A 23,416-nucleotide genomic window follows, 5' to 3' on the forward strand; every position below is an offset into this window, starting at 1 on the left:
AATTTTAGAGTTGAACAGGGTGATGTCTCCTTTTGGTGATGATCGTCTTCTTGTGAAGAGTATCGTTGTGCTTTACTGGGGGTTTAATTGTAGCTGCCAGTCTGTAAACCATTTTTCTAGATTCAGGATAGTGTCTTGTAGTTTTTTTTGGTTACGAGATGTGGTTGACGGGATCTGGCTAATATAGCCGTGTCATCTGCATAAAGGGCGATGGTAGATGTGAGAGGATTTTGAGGGATGTCTGCCGTGTAGATGTTGAACAGGATCGGGGCCAGCAGTGATCCTTAAGGAACTCCAGCGAGGATTTTCCGTTGTGTTGAGACTGTTTCATTGATTTTGACTTGCATCCTCTTGTTTGAGAGGTATGATTTAATCAGGTGTATCATGTTTAGTGGAATGTTTGCGATGATAAGTTTGTAGAGAAGGCCTTGGTGCCAGATCTTATCAAAGGCCTTTGAGATGTCTAGGAAGACGGCTCCAGTGTGTGCTGATTCCAATTAAATCTTGTGGTGATGTATTCTACCAGTCTATGGATCTGTTGGGTGGTGCCGTGATTTTGATGGAAGCCAAATTGTTCTTGGGGAATGATATTTAGTTGGCTGACATGATCTTGGAGCCTGATGAGGATGATTTTCTCTGCTATTTTTTCTAAGTTGGATAGCAGGCTGGGTCTTTGCCTGATTTGTGAATTGGGATGATGTCAGCTATTTTCCATGACTGGGGAAGTGTTGCCATTTGAGGATGGAGTTTATGATGTTTGTCAGATGTGGTATGGCTTTGTGTGGTAGTGACTTGATGACTTTGTTAGTGATGCCGTCGGGACCTGGGGCTTTTTTTGATCTTGAAGTGGTTTATAATGCCAATTATTTCGGTAGGTGTGGCAGGCATTATAGGGCTTGGATTGTCATCAGGACGATTTACTGTGAACCTGACTTTACGATGGATCTTGTATACATGGCTGATGTTTAGGTTCTCATATACAGGACTGCATTGTTTCTCTAGGTTTCTTGCTATGGCTTCAGCTTTGTCAGCATCTGTGTGTGTAAAGTGCTGTTCTGCTTGAAGGGGGGGGGATATGTGCTTGTTCCTGAGGTTGTTTAGGAATTTCCTATGGAATGATCTGCTATGGAGATGGAGGTGAGCTTGTTGTCCCATTGTTGATTCCTGTGGTTATGGAGAGCTTCTCGGACAGATTTGTTCAGTCTGTTGAGGACTGTTTTGTCCTGGGGAGCATGTGTGTGTTGTGGTATCTTTTTCTTTGTCTGGTTTTTTCCCTTATTAAGTCCATGATTTCTTCCAGGAGACGGTTTTGTTTGTGGTAATCGTGGATACTATGGCTGCTGTTATGACTTTATTGATTTGATTGGTGAGGTTCTTTATTGCCATGTCTATTCCTTCCTTGGCTTTTATATGGGAAACCGGACCAATGTGTTCTGATAGCACTTTCCTAAGATTCTCCCAGACAATGGAGGTTTGGGGGGGAGGAAGTGATTGGTCTTTGTTCCCTAAGTGAAGTAGGATTGGGTTGTCATCTGATGATAATTCGTTCAGTGCTTGAATGCTGTACTAGTATTTGATGTTGTGTAGGATGTGCCAGTTGGGCTGTGGTGGGTTGGTTCGATGGGTCCTGATACGACAGCATTGTTTAATCCAGTGTAGCTGAAGAGGATACGGCAATTTTTATTTATGGTTCTGCTGTTTCAGGAGGGATGTTTGGAGTTTAAGTCCCCAGCGACGATGATGGATTTTATGCTCAGTACAGCATCCAAGTCAAAAAATAGCAGGTTCTTAGTGGGGAGTCGTAGTCGGCATAGATTTCAAGTCTTCCAGATGAGAGTGTGAACTTCGACACCAGTGAGTTCTAGGTTGGAGGTTTGGGGTTGAGTAGGCCATTGTGCCTGATAAATATGGCTGTACCACCACCTCTGTAGTCTAATCGGTCATTTCTATACAGCGTGTAGCCTCTCAGTTTTGGATTGTATGCAGGTCTTGGATGAGTTTCATTAATTGTGTCATTAATGATGTCGGGGTTGTATCTGTGAGAGAATTCTTAAACCTCCAGTGTCTTGTTTTTTAGGCCATTTGCGTTCCAAGCGGCGATCTGTAGTGAGTCCGGGAGTAGTCTAGTTTTGTTCATTAACAAACATTGATAAGATGGTTTGAGTTTATTTTAGAAATCTTTTTGTGGACTTTGGTGAAGGGTTTGATTTACTGAAGTCTTGAAGCATGTTTGCCAATGAGGCTGTGATGACTGTTGTCATGTTTGGAAGAATTTGGGCCTGCTGGATATCTTTGGATGGGAGGGCTACTTCGGCGTATGTCCTGCTTTGACGATGGCTTTCCAGACTGTTAGTATTTTCCATTTGTGAGAGCTGGTGTTTTGTTGTCTTTTGTTGAGTGTCAGGCAACTGGGGAGCCATTGACTCTGGTGCCTGTGGACAGGGTTGAGAGATCTGTTTCCTTTTGTTGTCTCTTTTATTCTTAGGGTATTGACTGCAGCCTCTGTAGTTTGCCGGGTGGGGGTTCCCGCAGTTCGCGCATTTGGCTGGTGAGGTCCTGGGTTTTGAGCAGATTGCTGTGGGGTGGTTTTGTCCACATTTGAGACATTTGTAGTCTGCTCTGCAGTTTCTGTGCGTGTCCGTATTTCTGACATCTGTGGCACTGGTCTGACAAGGCTCTTTTCCTTAGTGGTTCAGTTGTGATTTTCAGACCACAGATCGTTGTATATGTTCTTGTGTGTGTTGTGTTAGGTATCTCTATGATTACTAGGGGCATTGGACTCTTGTTGGTGCATAACATTCTGCTGACCTTGACAGGTGGGAGATCATGGAGGTCTTTAGTTATTTCATCTGTGCAGATGTTTTCTGTTACTCCCCTGAGCACAACTTTTAGGTTTTTCTCTGACTTCACTGAATAAGTCTGATATTTAATTTCTAACTCATCCATGGTTTTTGTGAGGTGTCTGTAATCGCCTACCTGTGGCAGACTGGATTTTAACTTCGTCATCGACGTTTTTTTGCCCTTGAATAGGCAATTTGGTGGTTTTGCATAATAGGCCTGAGGGCCGTCCATCGTTCTTTTGCCTGTAGCACAACTGGCGGGACTTTTTCATTGTTAGGCGTGGGGAAGTCAGTGTTGGGGGTATCTTCTTCCATCACCTCGTTTACCTGAGTCTCCGCTGTTTTATCTGAGCATGGGTTTCTGTATGTTCTTTTGGTGTGGGAGCAGAGATTATCAGGTTCATCTTCCCTTCTTCCTCTGGTGTTGAATTGTCCCCTTCTGTGGAGTCATCTGTAGCTGAATATAGGTTTAGAAACCCTAGCCACTCTACCTGAAATTTCTTCAACAGTTTTTTGAGGAGGTCGAGTGCCAGCTTCTTATCCAGAGATTGGACAAAGTCGTCGGGACTTAAACTGTTCATGTTTAAAAGTATTCAAATATGCTTACCTGAGAAATAATGACGAAGAGAACGGGCAAGGGTTGGAAAATTGCATCAAAAGTCAGTCTTACCTTGTACTCCGCTATCAAAGATAAAAAAAAATAATCAGCTAACACCTATTTGTTCCCGTATAGGGAGTAGGCGGGCCGTTTACCCTATCTAACTTTTGGAGACTAAGTGGGCAGTTCAATCCCCACTGGTAGACAATCAGAGAGATAGCTGGCCCAAGACTATCACTGATTCATCAGTACGCAGTGAAGAAGGCGACAAGCTAGTGCTGCCATCTCGTAGTCCCTAACCCTAACACAATATTTTTAATGTCTGAAAATAGTGTGGGTTCGACGGTCGATGTTCTTGAGTTTCCGGGAGAAAAAACCCGCTAGCCCGTGCCAGAGATCGACTAACTCGAGAACCGGTCTAAAAAAGGCTTAGAAAAATTTCCTCTAGTCGGCGACTAGATTTGAACTACCAAATCCTTTCTTCGTGCGGTCAAGCGCCGTAGAGTGCAAATGTCACTTCTACTGCGCTACACAGGCTCGCTATCAAAGAAGATTCACAAAATCTAAAACTCACTAATCACCACTGAAATAAAAAAAAAAAAAAACATTCTTCGTAACAACAACCATCATGCCGGTCTTCTTCGGTACGGGACTAGGAGCTATACGAGTTACCCTGATGTCAATTTTGCGTAATACCATTTCACCTCCCCCACCCCACTTTCCGGTGGCGTCACATCCAGTTGCGAACGGAGATGATGTGATCACTTACGTAGCGATGCGTCCGCTGCGGTGTCTCGTAGACTGCTGTTTTAACGAAGACCATTCAAAGGGAAAGAGTCCGATTTTCGAAATGGAATAATTCAAAATATACTGATGAGTCCAAATTTTGTAATTTCAGGTGTATCGATTTTCGTTCAATATTTACCACAGCGGAAATTATGACACATTTTGATGAACGAAGTGGGGTTGTTGCTTGTGAAACACCATGGGGCCGTTGGTGGCAGACTGTATGCGAAGTGTTTATTGAAATTAATGTCCCGGACGGAACTAGAGGAAAGGATGTTGATATTGTCATAAAGCCGCATAGTTTAAACTGTAAAGTGCGCGGTGCTGTAATCCTGCAGGTAGGTAAATATCTAGTTGTTGCAGTGGTGCACTCAGGGGAATTAGGGTTCAGAGAAGGGTTTCTTAGATAATCTGACATTTTACCTTTAGCTCATTACTAATTTGTTCAGGGTCTTTTGAAATAAGAAGCATGTCGCGAAGTTCTGCCCACCTTACAAATCCTCGGATTTTTTTTAGAAATCGACAACGGACTTTCCGTGACTCACTCGTGATTTTTAATGTCAGTTTATGTCCAGAATTTAAACAAAATGGGTTATTTTTTATTATACCAATATGACTCTTGAACTTAAATTCCAAAATCAGTGTTAATTAACTTTCTGAAGTCTATATTAAATACCTTTAAAAACAAACAGACAAACATTAAACCCACTTTCATGGTTAGTCTTATATTTATTAAGATTACTCTAAATAAATATCTAATTCGATCATTTATGAATATATTAACAAATGAAGAGTACAAATAGCCTCGAATTCTGTTCTGTTTCCTGGATTTTAGATGATTTCCTACTAAATACTATCCCCAATTTCTGTCATCCGATTTCTTACTCATTCACTGTAACCATCAGTACATATTTGATGAAATTTAATCTAGTGTTTCATTGCGCTTGTGGCCTCTTAATAATAATATTAAAGAAAAAAATTAAGCAGGTTTGTTATAATTGATCTCCTTGTAACAAAATATTTCTGTACTATGCTTAGTAGTAAGACTTATACGTTGGTTAGACATACTGGTAATTAATTTACGGAATTAACAACGCATATAAAGTAAATTAATTAAAGTTATCTTTAATTAATTTACTTTATATGCGTTGTTAATTCCGTAAATTAATTACCAGTATGCTTAGTAGGTAGTCCCTATATATTGGGTACACTTCCAGTATACTGCTGATATATTGGAAGTGGCCACTAATTTTTTTTTCCCATTACTTTCTGTAGCACTAATCTGCAGTTCTGAAAAAAAAAAAAAAATGCCAAGGGAGTGAAAAGAAGGCAAAATAGTTCATTGCATAAAAGAAGCACAAGACAGAAGTAAAAAAAAAAAATATATAGGCCAGTTAGCATCTCAGGTGTGGTTATTAAGGCATTGGAGAAATTTTTAAAAAGCAGCATTAAAAAATCGTTGAACAGGAATACTCTATAGTGGACAGCATGGTTTTTGTCAATGATAGGTCTTACCTTAGTAATTTGTTCACTTTTTGTTTTGCAGTAGATAAATTTCATCATCAAATTCCTAATATGTACCCTTGGTGTGTGTGTGTGTGGGGGGGGGGGGAAATAGAGGATATTATGATAGTACTACATGAAAAATTTACACTGTTACTAACTTCTGATCAACAATTTTCCTGTAAGTTGATCTTATCTGTCAAAACTCCACCTGTATCAGATCTTATGTCTGTCTTTTAGGCACTTTCTACTGTATCAATCACCTACATCTTGGCCTTCCTCTGAGTTTTTTTCCAGTCAACCTGGTAAAGAATACTTGTTTTGCTAATCTTTCTTCTCCCATTCTGTTTAAGCTACCATACCATTCAAGATTAGCTTTGTTAACACGTTTGTGAATGCTAACCATGGCAAGTTCTTTCCAAAAATTATTATTTTTAATATGATACTGCCATTGATGGCATCTTTTCACTCCACCAATCTTTCTCAGAACTTATATCTGTGATCTCGAGTCTTTGATCAAGTGTTTTATTTCTAATCCAGCTCTTGGATCCATAAGTTAAAATTGGTTTGAACACTGTCTTGTATACAGCCAATTTAATGTTTTGACTAATTTATTTTTTATTCCATATAAATTTATTCAGCTGATGACCTACCATACCAGCTTTACTAATTCTGTTGTCTATTTCCATAGACAACAGAATTAGTAAAGCTAATTCTGTTGTCTATGGAAATAGACAACAGAATTAGCTTTATTAATTCGTCATCCTCACTAAAAATTCTGCCTAAATTGCTGAAATGTTTTATAGCTTCATCATTCAGGCAGTTCATGTTTTTAATGTTTCTGCCTATTTTCATTGTCTTTGTCTTTTTATTGTTGATTTTCATACCAAATTTATTACAACAGTTATTCAGTTTAGTCAGAGAATCTTGCAGATTTGTACTGGATTTATTCAGAAGTATAAGTTGAGTTGTGTGAGACAACCGAGGTTCAGTTTGTAAATCTATGGAGTGAATTTAAGGAAAGTAGAAATGGTTTAAAGTTGGATTGCATTTGAATGTGTTTGGTGTTGGGTATTTAGAAAGGCTATTGTTTTCTGAGATGGCACAGAATCAAGAAGTTAATGTAGCAAACAATCAGTCTACTTGTTTATTTTAACATCTCAATATCATGTACATTGCAAGTACTGATTATATGTTGTTACGAAACCAAAAGTAATAAAGTACAAACGTTGAGAAACAATTGCAAAAAACATTTATAATTATAACCATTTTTTACACTTCCTTTCACAATTGTGATTTTTTAGTGGATTGACTTTTTTAGGGACAAATAATGCTTTTACCAACCTGGTCCCATGGGCAAACTAAGAATTAGATAACCTGGAAGCCTTTATCTAGAGACTAAACACGAAACTTTTTCAAGCCACTTCACTCCACCAATAAGCAGAGTAGTGGTCTCATGCTTGATAAAATTGTTTACCAACTAAACCTTTCACAAACATTATTGCCCATAGAGGAATTTGAACCCTTAAACTATCATTTGAAGAGTAGAAGTGTGCTTCACTTGGCCAAGCATGCCAGAAGAAATGTGGAAGGCATTAGTGAGATCTGCATTTCCCAAACTATGTTCCACGAATAAGTGTTCCATGAAAAATTATCAAAATTAATATGAGCCTGGAATGGTTTTAAATGCTGTGACAAGTTCAAACATGTTTGAAAATCAGGCACTTCTCACTTTGTGTGTAGATTGTGCTATTAAGCCCAGCATGCGCTGGCCTTGACTCAGCCCCTGGCTGACAGCCACCTGCAGTTGTCGAACATCTCTGAGCATGAGTGAAGTTCGGAGGTATCTATTCTATGAAATGTGTGGTCACAATCAAGGTCAACGTGATGCACTGCGGCCCGGCACGCCTGTAGTGTGCACTGTTGCATTTTTGCGATGCGATACAGCCTGCTGTGGGGATAGTGTGCAAGTAGCTTTACATTGAATACAAGACTGATGATACTTGACTCTAACCAAGGTGTTCCGTGAAATTTCAGGATTTGTAAAGTGTTCAATCGTAGTAAAAGTTTGAAAAATGCTGGGTGAGATAATTGCTCCATGATGTTAATCATATTAATAATGCATAGTAAATACAATCTTGTACTAATTCTACTATTTGTTTAAGTAATTGTGATCAGGTAATATATCTTAATATCAATAATGCACACACACAATGACATTGGTTTATTTCAGGTTTTTAATATTTGCTACTTTTAGGAAGTAAGTGAAGAAAGAGCTGTTTGTCTACACTTACATGTACAGTCTCATAAAATATGATCAATACAAATTTGGAAAATGCATAATATTTTTTATGAAAACAGTAAGTACACTCTTGATGAAATAAATATTTTATTTTTCTTTATAAATAGGGTAATCTTTGCAGAACAGTAGTAGCTGAAGAATGCACATGGACAGTAGGTATGTATTTTTAGTTTAATAGCTGTTTATTTATTATTAATAATAAATCTGATGCAAGGAAGAAAAGCTTTCATAGCATTAACACAAATAGAATAATCTTCAAGAGCCATTAAATAAAAACACATTCACAATCAAAATATTTCCATTATTATCTGGCCATTGAGAGAAGCCCACACTAACCATTATTTGCCCAACACCTACAATGTCAGTTAAATGCATCAACTGATATTGTACTAAGGATATTCAACAGATGGGTTAGAAATATATATATATATATATACACACACACACACACACACACACACACACACACACACACACACACACCAGTGGCGTTGCATGATCGTTTCGGTTGAGTGTGCTGTCATGTTTTCTAGAAGGGGGAAGCATGGAGACAAATAATTACATGAATAAATTTTTATAATTATTGATTTAATTAAATAATTATATCAATAAATGTCTTTTAGCTTTTTTTTTATGTAATTATTTGTCGATGTAAACTGTAAATACATTATTTTCATTTTGCATCAATTTTAATGATCTTTAATCATCATCATCATCATCAAATTCCTGCCATGTACTCTCAAGGGGTGTACAGGATATGATAGTACTACATGAAAAAAATTACATCATTATTAATTTCCTATCTACAATTTTCCTCCAAATCAGTCTGTTACTTGTCAACACTCCAATATTATCAGATCTTATATTTCTATCGTCTAAAGCACTTTGTACTGTATCAATCCACCTATATCTTGGTCTTCCTATCGGTCGTTTTCCTGCCAACCTGGCAGGGAACACTTGTTTTGCTAATCTTTCCTCGCCCATTCTGTTTAAGTGACCATACCACCTGAGATTAGCTCTGCTAATGCATTCCTGGATGCTGACAATGTCAAGTTCTTTCCTAATATCCTCGTTTTTAATATGATACTGCCATTGATGCCATCTGTTCACACCTGTAATCTTTCTCAGGACTCTCATATCTGCGGTCTCTAGTCTTTGGTCATGTGTTTTACTTCTGGCCCAGCTCTCAGATCCATAAGTTAAAACTGGTTTGAACACTGTCTTGTATACAGCTAATTTAGTGTTCCAACTAATTTCTCTCTTATTCCATATGAATTTATTCAATTGACTTCCCACCATACCAGCTTTGCTGATTCTGTTGTCTATTTCTATATTTAATTTACCATCTTCAGTAAAAATCGTGCCTAAATAGCTGAAATGTTTTACTTGTTCCACAGGTTCTCCATTCACAACACAGTTGACATTTTCAATGATTCTGCCTATTTTCATTGTCTTTGTCTGACCTTCATACCATATTTATTACAAGAGCTATTCAATTTAGTCAGAGAATCTTGCAGACTTGTAGCGGATTTATTTAGAAGTATAACATCATCCGCATAAAGCAAAGAGCTGACATTAACATCTCCAATTTTGATATCAGGTTTAATACCACATTCCTTCATAATGTGATCCATATAGATAACGAATAACAGAGGGGATAATGTACATCCTTGTCTCACACCAGATTTAACATTAAACCATCTTCTTGTACTTTCTTCAATTCTAACTGCTGACTTACAACTCAAATAAAGACTAAGTATTGCTTGATATAATGTCCCGTTGACACCATATAACTGCAGCGTATTGAATAGCTTCTCTCTTGGCACCTTGTCATATGCCTTTTCCAGATCGACAAAACTTAAATACAGATCTTTGTTATATTCCCATGCTTTCTCGACTATTTGTCGTAAAGTGAAGATCTGATCCTGCCAGCCTCTATTTGGCCTGAATCCAGCTTGTTCTTCACCAAGCTTTTCTTCCACAATTCTTCTCAACCGTTTCTCAAGTATACTTGCATAGATCTTGCCAGGAACACTCAGTAGGGAAATACCTCTGTAATTCTCACATGCAGTTTTATTTCCCTTTTTATATAAAAATGGTACTATGAGAGCTCTACTTCAATCATCGGGTATTCGTCCCTCTGTCCAGGCTTTCTGAACTATGCTGTGCAGCCACTGTAAGACTCTTATACCACCATACTTCAGCATTTCTGGTCGAATATCATCTACTCCTGCTGCCTTTCCACATTTCAAGCCTTTGATGGCTTTTTCTACTTCAAGTATGGATATGTATTCCTGACTGCATGCCTGGTCAGTGTTTACCACTGTACTGTCATCACTGCTTGTTTCATTTAGCAGTTTTTCAAAGTAATTACTCCATACTTAAAGGATATCTTTTTCTCCCGTTTTCATGTCACCTTTATCATCTCTAACTCCTTTTACAGCACTCTTTCCCCCATTCCTAAGCTTCTTCAACAACCTCCAGAATATTTTGCCACCTTCTTGATATTTATTTTCTATGTTCTTGCCAAAGTCCTCCCATGACTTTTGTTTAGCTAGTTTTACAGTGTTTAGCATTCTTGCATTTGTCTCTATATTCTCTAAGAGCACAAGCTTACTTATTTGACAGGAACTTTTGGTATGCTTTCTTCTTTTCCTTCACTGCAGACTCTTTAACCTGCTGTGTCCACCAGGGAGTTCTGATTTTTTTATCCTTACAAACACCCTCACCACATGCCTCTCTGGCAGAATCAATCAATGTTTTCTTCAGAGTTTGCCACTGAATCTCCAAGGTTTGATTCCTGTTCTCAAACTCTTTCATTTTTCCTTCAATAATCTTTGCGTATTTTAGTCTACAGCTCACATCTGAGAGCTGCTCAACTTTTATTCGCTTTAAAACTTTCTTACATGTTATTCTTTTCAATATGAAATTCAATTTTATCCTGCTCAAGACTAAATAGTGATCACTTCCAATTTCAAATCCTCTGTACACTCTGGTGTCCTGCACCAGGGAGAAAACATCACTATCAACAATAACATAGTCAATGAGACTTTTCTAATTCCTAGCCTCTTCTCTCCATGTGAATTTGTGCACATTTTTATGTTGGAACATGGTGTTAGTAATAACCAGTCCATGTCCTGAGCAGAAATCCAACAGATATTTGCCATTATTATTAGCTTTGCTCTTTTCTCCAAATTTTCCCAAAATATTTTTGTATGTCTCGCAATCATTTCCTACTCTGCTATTTAGATCCCCAACAAGGACCAACTTTTCATTTTTCATTGTGTCAGTTGCTTTTTTTAAAGTGTCAGAAAATTCCTCCACTTCTACCTTAGTAGAACCTTCTGTGTCACCATAGGCACAAATAAGTCTCATTGTCCAGTTCCCCATTCTCATATTTGCCCACATTACTCTACTTGAGACTGACTGCCATTCAAGAAGATTAGCCTCGTATTTTGTGTTGAATACTATGGCTACTCCTTCTTTTCCTTCTGTACACTCTGGTGTCCTGCACCAGGGAGAAAACATCACTATCAACAATAACATAGTCAATGAGACTTTTCTAATTCCTAGCCTCTTCTCTCCATGTGAATTTGTGCACATTTTTATGTTGGAACATGGTGTTAGTAATAACCAGTCCATGTCCTGAGCAGAAATCCAACAGATATTTGCCATTATTATTAGCTTTGCTCTTTTCTCCAAATTTTCCCAAAATATTTTTGTATGTCTCGCAATCATTTCCTACTCTGCTATTTAGATCCCCAACAAGGACCAACTTTTCATTTTTCATTGTGTCAGTTGCTTTTTTTAAAGTGTCAGAAAATTCCTCCACTTCTACCTTAGTAGAACCTTCTGTGTCACCATAGGCACAAATAAGTCTCATTGTCCAGTTCCCCATTCTCATATTTGCCCACATTACTCTACTTGAGACTGACTGCCATTCAAGAAGATTAGCCTCGTATTTTGTGTTGAATACTTTGGCTACTCCTTCTTTTCCTTGATTGTCATTGCCTGAATATAACATTTTGTATTTATTGCTCAGAAAGATCTCACCAGTTTTTGTCTTTTTTGTTTCAGTCACCCCTATTATGTCGATCTGGTACTTGTCTAATTCCTCAGCTAGCTCCATTTCTTTGCCATTCAGAATTCTTGGGGAAAATAAAAGGTATTGAGAATTAATAGTTTTTAGCACAATTTCATATATTAAAAAATTGGCTGGCATATTTTTATTAAAAATCAACTAATTAATTAATCCTAAATTAATTTATTTCAGTTTAAAAACAAAAAAAAATCATAAAACTAACAAGTAAAATAATATTAAATTACATACACTTACCTTTTAAAAATGTATTTTTTTTGTTTAAATTTGTTTCACTATAAATTTACAATTCACACTTCACTCGTAACTGCATACTAGACAGAGGGCAAACTAATCAGTCACTGTTTACAAATCAGAAAAAGATGAACCAAAAACAACAACACGTGTTTTATTACTGCAATAAAACACATGTTCTATTGCTACCCCACAACAGGCCAACCCATAATCAAATTTTAAGACAGACAAAGTGTTCCCAGGGTCGAGGGTGTAAGATTACATATCTCAATCAATTTTATGATTATGATTTGTGGAATTTTTTAATCTATCCCAGGGGGGGGAGTGCCCTATCTCCCCCTGCAGATGCCCATGACCGTGGGATTGCATTTTAGCGATATAGGAAAGTTTTGAGAGGGGGCATAGCGCATCAACACACATCTTAATTGGTCCAATGCAATTAATTGCAGGATAACTTTGAATACTTATGTGTAGAGTGGGGGAACAATCTGTTTTATGATTGATTAGAAAACAACAATGAAAAAGAATGCTATATTTGGAATACTCAAAGATGAAAATATGTGACCCATCATTTATAAGAAGTGAGAATAGGAAGGAATAAGCGTGAGTAGAAACACTTTCATTAATGGTAAACGAATAATTATCATTTGTGATATGTGTGTCCTATAAGTTGCTGGGTAGAGCGAATAGCACGATCCTATAAATTCTAAACATGAATAAGTGAATTTATGATGACATAATTAAAAAAAAAAAAAAACTTATGAGAGAGAGAGAGAAAGTATTGCAGGAATAAATATGGTTTGATGGAGCAGCAAATCATCTCGTAAAATTTGTTGCACATGTTATGTGTATTTCTTTGGTTTGTGTATATTTTGCTCCGTTTTCCAAGAATTTTATTTTGTTTACTGAGACTCGGTATACATAACATCCGATCATTATCGGAATTATCCACACTTTCAGGAATCCTACATTCATTAGTTTTTTTTTTTTTTTTTTTTAGTATCAGCAATTCTTCTGTCTTATCAATCTCACATGTGCTGGTATTTTGTTGTAGATCAACAATGTCTTATAATACACAGAATATTAATTTTTATTCAGAAATAGATATTTTTTACCGTCTGTTGGTTCCGAAGACTAGAATAAAAATGTCTCTATACCATTAAAAAACTTTGCAACCTCAACAGATGCTATACTGCGCAAGCAAAAGAAAAAAACAATTAGCACTTTTCTTCTAACTCCACTTTCATATTTTCAGTTCCAGAAAACATGTGTAACGGCTATTTGTAATAAAGCCATCAGATATAGTAATTTCCCAGCAATCATGACAACATTCAATTGGATTGGTTGACACAATAAGCAATCACAGCCGCTAAATGCTGAGTGAGCTCAAAATTTAAGCCTACCTAGTCACACCTTCTCAGTGGTTTAAAAATAATACAACACTAAGAATTTGATGTGCACATGTGCACCCTCTTTGCATCTTTTCAAATGGCTCAAAGGTGTATGCATTTTGAAAGCACACCCGGCTATTAACGCGAATGTGATGCAATGTTTATGTGGCGAAAAGCACCTTCTTCATTTAGCACTAATACTTTATTATCCTCATGAAGAGGACAATGAAGCATTAGTACAGTATATTGTGTTCAATTTTAGCAATCGTGCATGAAGTCTGCAAACAATTGGGTGAGTCTTTAACGGGAATAAATGCAAAAATATAATATCGGTGATACTGATATTTCGTGGATTTGCACCACACACACGAAATATTCACCCCTGATATATACATATTTAACCCACCTGGAAAGACAAACAAATTATGAAGATAAAATTAACTACCCTGTCATAATATTAATTATATTTTTGTGAAGAAGGCAGCAACAGAAAATTGAACCTAAATGTGTTAAGTGGAAGGTAAGTTGTATAATGATTTAATTGCTGCTGTTTTGTTTAAATAGCAAAAAATAATAACAAAAATGAAAAAAACAATAAATATAAACAAATAAAATAATAAATATTATAAATAAGCTATAATAATAATAAAACAAAAAATTACACCACCATTGCTCAAATACGAGGGCTGTTCAATAAGCAATAAGACTAATTTTACTGTCGCGAAACCGCTCATCACAATATTAATTTCTGTGGAATAAAGAAATGTTGCTGCCTGTATTAACAAAAGAGGTTGATAGATGGCATATATGGGCTGATGTGTCAGCGTGTCACGTGACTAAACGCAAGCTTGTTTCGGTGCACCTACAAGCTGTGACCAGTCATCGAAACAGAAGCGTCCTTGAAACAGTGTCATGCGATTAAATTTTGTGTGCATTTGCAAAAATCAGCATCGGACACTTTTAACATGATACGCAAAGCTTTCCACGATGAAGCAATGTCAAGGGCAAGTGTTTTTTGTTGGCATAAAACTTTTAAGGAAGGAAGGAAGGCAAAATGTGGAAGATCTTGAACATGAGGGAAGACCTTCAACATCCATCACAGAGACAATGATCAACACAGCAGCGATTATCATCAAGGAGGATTGCAGAATTAGAAGTATGCCAACTGCATGTTGTCTTGAATATTTTTGTGGGAAGTGTTCACTCAGTCATGGCTGAACATTTGGGACTGAAGCGTGTTTGAGCCCGATGGATTCCCAAACTCCTGACACCGGAGCAAATGTAGCATTTAGTGGATGTGTGCACAGAATGGAAAGAAAGACTGGAACAAGAAGGCGACAACTTCTTAAAACGCATCATTACAGCAGATGAAGCTTGGTTGTATCACTATGACCCTACAATGAATGGAAGCATCCATCTTCGCCTACCCCCAAGAAAGCAAAAACTGTAAAATCGGCTGGTAAAGTTATGACCATAATGTTTTTTTGACTACGAAGGCATTGTTTACCAACACACTGTGGAATACTGTAAATGGGAATACTGTAAATGGCTCATACTATGCGGATGTTTTACGGACAATGGTACAGCACGTCAAAAGGAAGCATCCATTGCTGAAGAATGGCTTCTTATTGCACCACGATAATGCAAGGCCACATATTGCTGGTTGTGTAGTGGACGTTTTGCAGAAGAACAACATAGATATCCTACCACACCCTCCATACAGTCCTGATCTCACACCGTGCGATTTCTGGCTGTTTCTTCAGCTCAAGAAACCACTGAGGCCACCATTTCAAAAGCAACAAAGCATGTGTAAAAGCTGCGGAGGCAGTTTTGAAAGACCTCTCAAAAAACGGACTTTCACATGTGTTTAAGAAGTGGACGCAACATTGGGACAAATGCATCGAATCTCACGGTAGTTACTTCGAAAAAGACCATGTAAATTATGACGATTAAAGGTAATCTGTTTTCTGTATAAATATAGTCATAACTTATTGAACAGCCTCCATATATTTGATATACTTTCACATATCATTTTTTAATATAAATTTTGGATTCTGAGTGCAAATTCTGTCTGAAATAGTAAGAATTATTTTATGTCAAGACACATTTGTTATTAAAATTTTTGCATATATCATCATATATAATTAAATATTAATGACTAGATGAGAGATACCAAAATAGAAAAATACTATTTATTATTTGAGTGCACAACTAGTTTCATCCTCTTAGAAGACTTCATCATGTACATAACATTTTCATGTTAGAGAAATACAAAAATAGATATTACAAGAGAACAACAGCTATAAATTAACTTGCAAATGTATTGTAACAGAAGGCATTCTAGATGCCATGGTATTGTTGGGTATGTTCATGCAGACATGATCTCTGTACTCCAAAGCTGGATAGCTGAAGAGTGACAATCAGATAAGTTGAACTAAGGTTAGTATTCAGATGGGCTGGACAATTTCTGTTGATTCCACAATTATCTCCAGCTCATTGTAGCATCTAAAAAGTTTTGTGATTTGTTCCACATCACTGAATAAGTGACAGTCTTCATCATTAGGTTGAGCAAAATTAAGAATGTGATTAGATAGCTTGCTGGTTCTAGTCTCTCATATGTTTTGACATATACAACTCAATGGATTTCTCCATCCAACCAAAATAGGTGTACTGTACTGAATATGGAACAAAGTTTGGATAGAAAAGTAAAAGAAGTGCTGATCTGATTAGAGTTTTCCATATATCTGGTAAGATTAGGCCTTGATTCTTATTTAAGTTACCTGTTGAACGGGCGACTGTAGCAGCTTCTTTAAATGTTCTGGAATGGTAGTTGTCTTCTATGTAGGGCATATGACTCATATCCCATTCAATATTATGGTTGGTAGAGGCAAAGTGTGAAGAAAGGCCTGATATATCCTGTCTGTTATTCCTTATATAGACTATGTGTTCTTTCTTTGTATCAAAACTTCTAGATGTCTGTCCAATGTAATTAATACTGCAAGAACAAGATATGCTATAAACTCCAGAGTATTTGTAGAAAGGATGGCTATCTTTCGGTGATTTTACAAACTTTTGAATGGTCTCAGTAGGTTTGAAGGTTACTCTGATATTATATGGTTTTAGAAGAAGACCTAATTTTCTGGATATGGCACTAATAAATGGAATTGTTAAAGAGCTGATGTATTGGTTTTCATCTCGTTGTCTTTGCGGTATGTCACTAAAGAGAATCTTGTTGATGATTCTTGTAGGGTAGCTATTTAGGGATAGATCTTTGGATATTTTCATTAATTTTTCTTGTAGGTCACCAGGATCTGTGGTATACACTGTATAGCTCTTTTTTTGAGCATATGGATAATGCTGAGTTTCTGGGATATGAGACGAGTTGAAATGGAGGTAGCGTCCAGTGTTAGTAGGTTTTCTATATACTGACGGGTTGATGCTATTGTCAGTTTGTTTCTTAATAAGGACGTCTAAGAATGGAAGTTTATTATCTTTTTCTAGTTCCAATGTGAACTTGATGGTGTTGTGGAAGCAATTCATTTTGTTTAGATAATCTATTAATTCTTTTTTGTGATTCCAAATGATGAAGATGTCGTCAACATACCTAAACCATATGGTTGGTTTAGGTATGTTGACGGGATAAAAGTTTTGGGATAAAATTTGAGTTTCTAGATTTTCTAAGAATAGGTCGGCACAAGAAGGAGAGAGAAGGCTACTGGCTAATCCAGTGAGTTGTTTGTAGTAGGTTTTTTGCCATGTAAAATAATTTGAAGTTAAGTAATGCTTGAACAACTTGGTGATGTTTGGTGGGAACAAGTTTTCTAAGATGTCGATGACTTCTGAAACTGGGATATTTGTGAACAGAGATGTGACATCCAGGCTAGCCATAATATTATCTTCAGAGAAACTGATATTTTTTAATTTCTCCAAGAAATGTTGGGAGTTCTTGATATAAGAATCTGTGTTGTGAATGTGTTCTTATAACATTTTGGCTAGATATTTTGATAGTCTGTGAGTAGGGGAATGGATGCCATCTACTATTGGACGTAATGGTGTGCCTTCTTTATGGATTTTTGGAACACCATATAGTCTTGGAGTTAACGGATGCATAGATTTTAGTTTTTTGATTAAGTCCACAGGCCAGTTGGTCATATCACGTAATAGTTCATTGGTATCAAGATGGTTTTTGTGAGTAGGATCTGTGTTGAGAACAACATAGACTCATCCCACCACACATCCCAGAAACTCAGCATTATCCATATGCTCAAATAAAGAGCTATACAGTGTACCACAGACCCTGGCGACCTACAAGAAGAATTAATGAAAATATCCAAAGATCTATCCCTAAATGGCTACCCTACAAGAATCATCAACAAGATTCTCTTTAGTGACATACTGCAAAGACAACGAGATGAAAACCAATACATCAGCTCTATAACATTTCCATTTGTTATTGCCATATCCAGAAAATTAGCTCTTCTTCTAAAACAATATAATATCAGAGTAACCTTCAAACCTATTGAGACCATTCAAAAGTTTATAAGATCACCGAAAGATAGCCATCCTTTCTACAAATACTCTGGAGTTTATAGCATACCTTGTTCTTGCGGTATTAATTACATCAGACAGACGGTTGCATAATATCTGATTGTCACTCTTCAGCTATCTAGCTTTGGAGTACACAAGATCATGTCTGTATGAACATGCCCAACAATATCAGGACATCCAGAATGCCTTCAAATGTTAGCAACATGTTTGCAAGTTGATTTATTGATGTATATTTTCTCTTTCTCTTTTCATGTTATGCACCCGATGAGGTCTTCTAAGAAGATGAAACTAATTGTGTACTCAAATAATAAATAGTATTTTTCTATTTTGGTATCTCTCAGCTTTAGCCATTAAATTTATTTAATTATGTCATATAGCTGAGTAATCCATTGCATCCTTTAAGAGAGCCTGTGTAGCTAAGTGGATGTGGCGTTTGCACACCACAGTGCTTGACCGCACGAAGAAGACTTGCTTTTGAATCTAGTCCAACTAGAGGAAAATTTTCTAAGCCTTTTTTCAACCGGTTTCTGAGTTAGTTGATTTCTGGCATGGGCAAGTAGGTTTTTTCTCCCGGAAACTTGGGTTTTTCGTCTCGTAAACTCAACAAAATCAACCGTAGAACCCACATTATATGTATTGTGTTAGGGACCATGAGATGGTGGTACTTGTTGAGCCATCTCTCTCTTCACTGCATGCTGCTTAATTGATAGCCTTGGGCTGGCTATCTCTGATTGGATACTAGTGGAGATTGAACTACCCACTCAGTCTCCAAAAGTTAGATAGGGCTAAAACAGCCTTATGGGAATAAGGTGTTAGCTGATTTTTTTTTTTTTTTTATTATTCTTTAAAAAGAATCTTAATCTGTGGAGATATCTCTGAAAAATAACACTGAGGGTAATTTGACATTTTGCATATCTGCTGAGATAGTAAAACCCTTCCTTCTTTCATAGTTGTATGCATGCAACTATGAAATATGCACAGTTGTATGCATATTTCAAGAAGTGAAAGCAAGAAAAATTTTGATCTTTGTGAATGAGAATTTTAAGGAACCAAGAATGTGCACCACAAAAATATACTTCAGTGAACATACCTGCTCTCCAACCAACAGGCTGTTGGTTTGATTCATGCATAAGCATTGATGTTAAAAACATGCTCTAGATGAGCTTGTATAGCTCATCTAGAGCATCTAGAGCATTGAGTATATAAGCTTATTTTAACAAATTAAATAAAATAGACATAATAAATTAAACCTCACAGAACAGAACTTTCTTTACTAGTTTTGTCAATCCTGTGATTATCTATTATTTAATTTTCCATTTTCACCACAACTTGTGTCTAAAAGCTGAAAATTTTACTTATTGTAGGTTCTCCATTCAGGATGCAGTTGATGTTTTCAATGTTCCTGTCCATTTTCATAGTCTTTCTCTTTTTGATTGCTGATTTTCATACAATTTTATTATAGCAGTTATTCAGCTTAGTAAGGGAATTCTGCAAACTTATACTAGATTTATTTAGGCGTATAACATTGTTCAGCCTAAAGTAGAAAGCTGAGATGAATATCTTCAATTTTAATATCAGGTTTATTGCCACTTTCCTTCATAATGTGATCCATATAGATAATGAACGACAGCAGAGATAATGTGTACCCTTTTCTCACACCTGATTTAACATGTGTGAGAAAAGGGTACACATTAATTTACATCATATAATTATAGCATTTTGGTCACCTTTTCTCTCAGCATTCTCTTGGCATAAAACATGAATTTGAATTTTATTTTGCAACTTTAATCAGGTGGCATTTTATAAAATCAGAATTGATAGAAACACTTGAGTTGAATAAGCATTGTTTGCTTTCTTTGAATCAAAGAACACATTGTTCTCTCTCTGTCAAGTAGAAGATGTCTTTTGTAGTAATAACAACAATACACTGGGGAGTTCTTTCGCTTGGTTGAATAGTGAGAAGGAGTGATGACAAGGGGACATCCTGGAAGTTACAAAAGGAAGCTGTGAGCAAGAGGGTGAGTTGAATCGTGGAATGCATTGCATGATTTTATTTATTTCGTGTGAGAACTACAGAAAATATAAGAGCATACATATAAGTGATTAAAAGCATACGTTTAAAGAAATATACATTAAAAGAATATGGATTAAAACCATACATTATGAGACAAAAATTCCACTTGCATAAAATATCACACAAATAACATAAAATGTCAAATTTCACTCATCCAGTAATTAATATACTTTAAAGCTGTTTCATTACACTGCATTAAATCTTCTCGGGTACATATATTATTAATGTCTATTAGACAGCATTGCATAAGACGATCCATGGTTTGTGTTTCAGGCAATTCAGGCAATAACAATCAAGGAAAAGAAGGAGTAGCCATAGTATTCAACACAAAATATGAGGCTAATCTTCTTGAATGGCAGTCAGTCTCAAGTAGAGTAATGTGGGCAAATATGAGAATGGGGAACTGGACAATGAGACTTATTTGTGCCTATGGTCCCACAGAAGGTTCTACTAAGGTAGAAGTGGAGGAATTTTTTGAGGCTTTAGAAAAAGCAACTGACACAATGAAAAAGGAAAAGTTGGTCCTTGTTGGGGATCTAAATAGTAGAGTAGGAAACGATTGTGAGACATACAAAAATATTTTGGGAAAATTTGGAGAAAAGAGCAAAGCTAATAATAATGGCAAATATCTGTTGGATTTCTGCTCAGGACATGGACTGGTTATTACTAACACCATGTTCCAACATAAAAATGTGCACAAATTCACATGGAGAGAAGAGGCTAGGAATAAGAAAAGTCTCATTGACTATGTTATTGTTGATAGTGATGTTTTCTCCCTGGTGCAGGACACCAGAGTGTACAGAGGATTTGAAATTGGAAGTGATCACTATTTAGTCTTGAGCAGGATAAAATTGAATTTCATATTGAAAAGAATAACATGTAAGAAAGTTTTAAAGCGAATAAAAGTTGAGCAGCTCTCAGATGGAAACTGTAGACTAAAATACAGAAATATTATTGAAAAGAAAATGAAAGAGTTTGAGAACAGGAATCAAACCTTGGAGATTCAGTGGCAAACTCTGAAGGAAACATTGATTGATTCTGCCAGAGAGGCATGTGGTGAGGTTGTGTGCAAAGATAAAAAAAATCAGAACTCCCTAGTGGACACAGGAAGTTAAAGAGGCAGTGAAGGAAAAGAAGAAAGCATATCAAAAGTTCCTGGCAAATAAGTCAGTTTTTACTCTTACAGAATACAGAGACAAATGTAAGAAAGCTAAACAGTGTGTAAAACTAGCTAAACAAAAGTCATGGGAGGACTTTGGCAAGAATATAGAAAATAAATATCAAGAAGGTGGCAAAATATTCTGGAGGTTGTTGAAGAAGCTTAGGAATGGAGGAAAGAGTGCTGTAAAAGGAATTAGAGATGATAAAGGTGAAATGAAAACAGGAGAAAAAGATATCCTTGAAGTATGGAGTAATTACTTTGAAAAACTGCTAAATGAAACAAGCAGTGATGACAGCACAGTGATAAAAAACACTGACCAGGCATGCAGTCAGGAATACATATCCATACTTGAAGTAGAAAAAGCCATCAAAGGCTTGAAATGTGGAAAGGCAGCAGGAGTAGATGATATTCGACCAGAAATGTTGAAGTATGGTGGTATAAGAGTCTTACAGTGGCTGCACTGCATAGTTCAGAAAGCCTGGACAGAGGGACGAATTCCCGATGATTGGAGTAGAGCTCTCATAGTACCCATATATAAAAAGGGAAATAAAACTGAATGTGAGAATTACAGAGGTATTTCCCTACTGAGTGTTCCTGGCAAGATCTATGCAAATATACTTGAGAAACGGTTGAGAAGTACTGTGGAAGAAAAGCTTGGTGAAGGACAAGCTGGATTCAGGCCAAATAAAGGCTGTCAAGATCAGATCTTCACTTTACGACAAATAGTCGAGAAAGCATGGGAATATAACAAAGATCTGTATTTAAGTTTTTTCGATTTGGAAAAGGCATATGACAAGGTGCCAAGAGAGAAGCTATTCAATACGCTGCAGTTATATGGTGTCAATGTGGCATTATATCAAGCAATACTTAGTCTTTATTTGAGTTGTGAGTCAGCAGTTAGAATTGAAGGAAGTACAGGAAGATGGTTTAATGTTAAATCTGGTGTGAGACAAGGATGTACATTATCCCCTCTGTTATTCGTTATCTATATGGATCACATTATGAAGGAAAGTGGTATTAAACCTGATATCAAAATTGGAGATGTTAATGTCAGCTCTTTGCTTTATGCGGATGATGTTATACTTCTAAATAAATCCGCTACAAGTCTGCAAGATTCTCTGACTAAATTGAATAGCTGTTGTAATAGATATGGTATGAAGGTCAGCAATAAAAAGACAGACAATGAAAATAGGCAGAATCATTGAAAATGTCAACTGTGTTGTGAATAGAGAACCTGTGGAACAAGTAAAACATTTCAGCTACTTAGGCACAATTTTTACTGAAGATGGTAAACTAAATATAGAAATAGACAACAGAATCAGCAAAGCTGGTATCGTGGGAAGTCAATTGAATAAATTCATATGGAATAAGAAAGAAATTAGTCGGAACACTAAATTAGCTGTATACAAGACTGTGTTCAAACCAATTTTAACTTATGGATCTGAGAGCTGGGTCAGAAGTAAAACACTTGACCAAAGACTAGAGACCGCAGATATGAGAGTCCTGAGAAAGATTAGAGGCGTGAACAGATGGCATCAATGGCAATATCATATTAAAAATGAGGATATTAGGAAAGAACTTGACATTGTCAGCATCCAGGAATGCGTTAGCAGAGCTAATCTCAGATGGTATGGTCACTTAAATAGAATGGGAGAGGAAAGATTAGCAAAACAAGTGTTCTCTGCCAGGTTGGCAGGAAAACGACCCAGAGGAAGACCAAGATATAGGTGGATTGATACGGTACAAAGTGCCTTAGAAGATAGAAATATAAGATCTGATAATGTTGGAGTGTTGACAAGTAACAGACTGATTTGGAGGAAAATTGTAGATAGGAAGTTAGTAATGATGTAATTTTTTCATGTAGTACTGTCATATCCTG

The 23,416-nt window shown here is 36.6% G+C and overlaps 1 protein-coding gene across 2 annotated transcripts in view; it reads left to right on the top strand.

Annotated features, from left to right (window-relative positions):
• Positions 1 to 4,203: 4,203 nt before the first annotated feature.
• The window catches only part of LOC150105766 (nudC domain-containing protein 2-like), a 39,273-nt gene continuing 20,060 nt past the window's right edge, over positions 4,204 to 23,416 (top strand). For both annotated transcript variants that reach the window (XM_090393562.1, XM_090393563.1), the window contains exons 1-2: positions 4,204 to 4,562; positions 8,137 to 8,185. In XM_090393562.1, the coding sequence (XP_090249688.1) occupies positions 4,377 to 4,562; positions 8,137 to 8,185 (235 nt within the window). In that variant the 5' untranslated portion in view covers positions 4,204 to 4,376. The remainder of the gene's footprint in view (positions 4,563 to 8,136; positions 8,186 to 23,416) is intronic.

Source organism: Typopeltis vanoorti, chromosome 6 (assembly GCF_054136105.1).
Source record: "Typopeltis vanoorti isolate ZY-2024b chromosome 6, IOZ_Tvanoo_1.0, whole genome shotgun sequence".
NCBI classification, from domain to species: domain Eukaryota; kingdom Metazoa; phylum Arthropoda; class Arachnida; order Uropygi; family Thelyphonidae; genus Typopeltis; species Typopeltis vanoorti.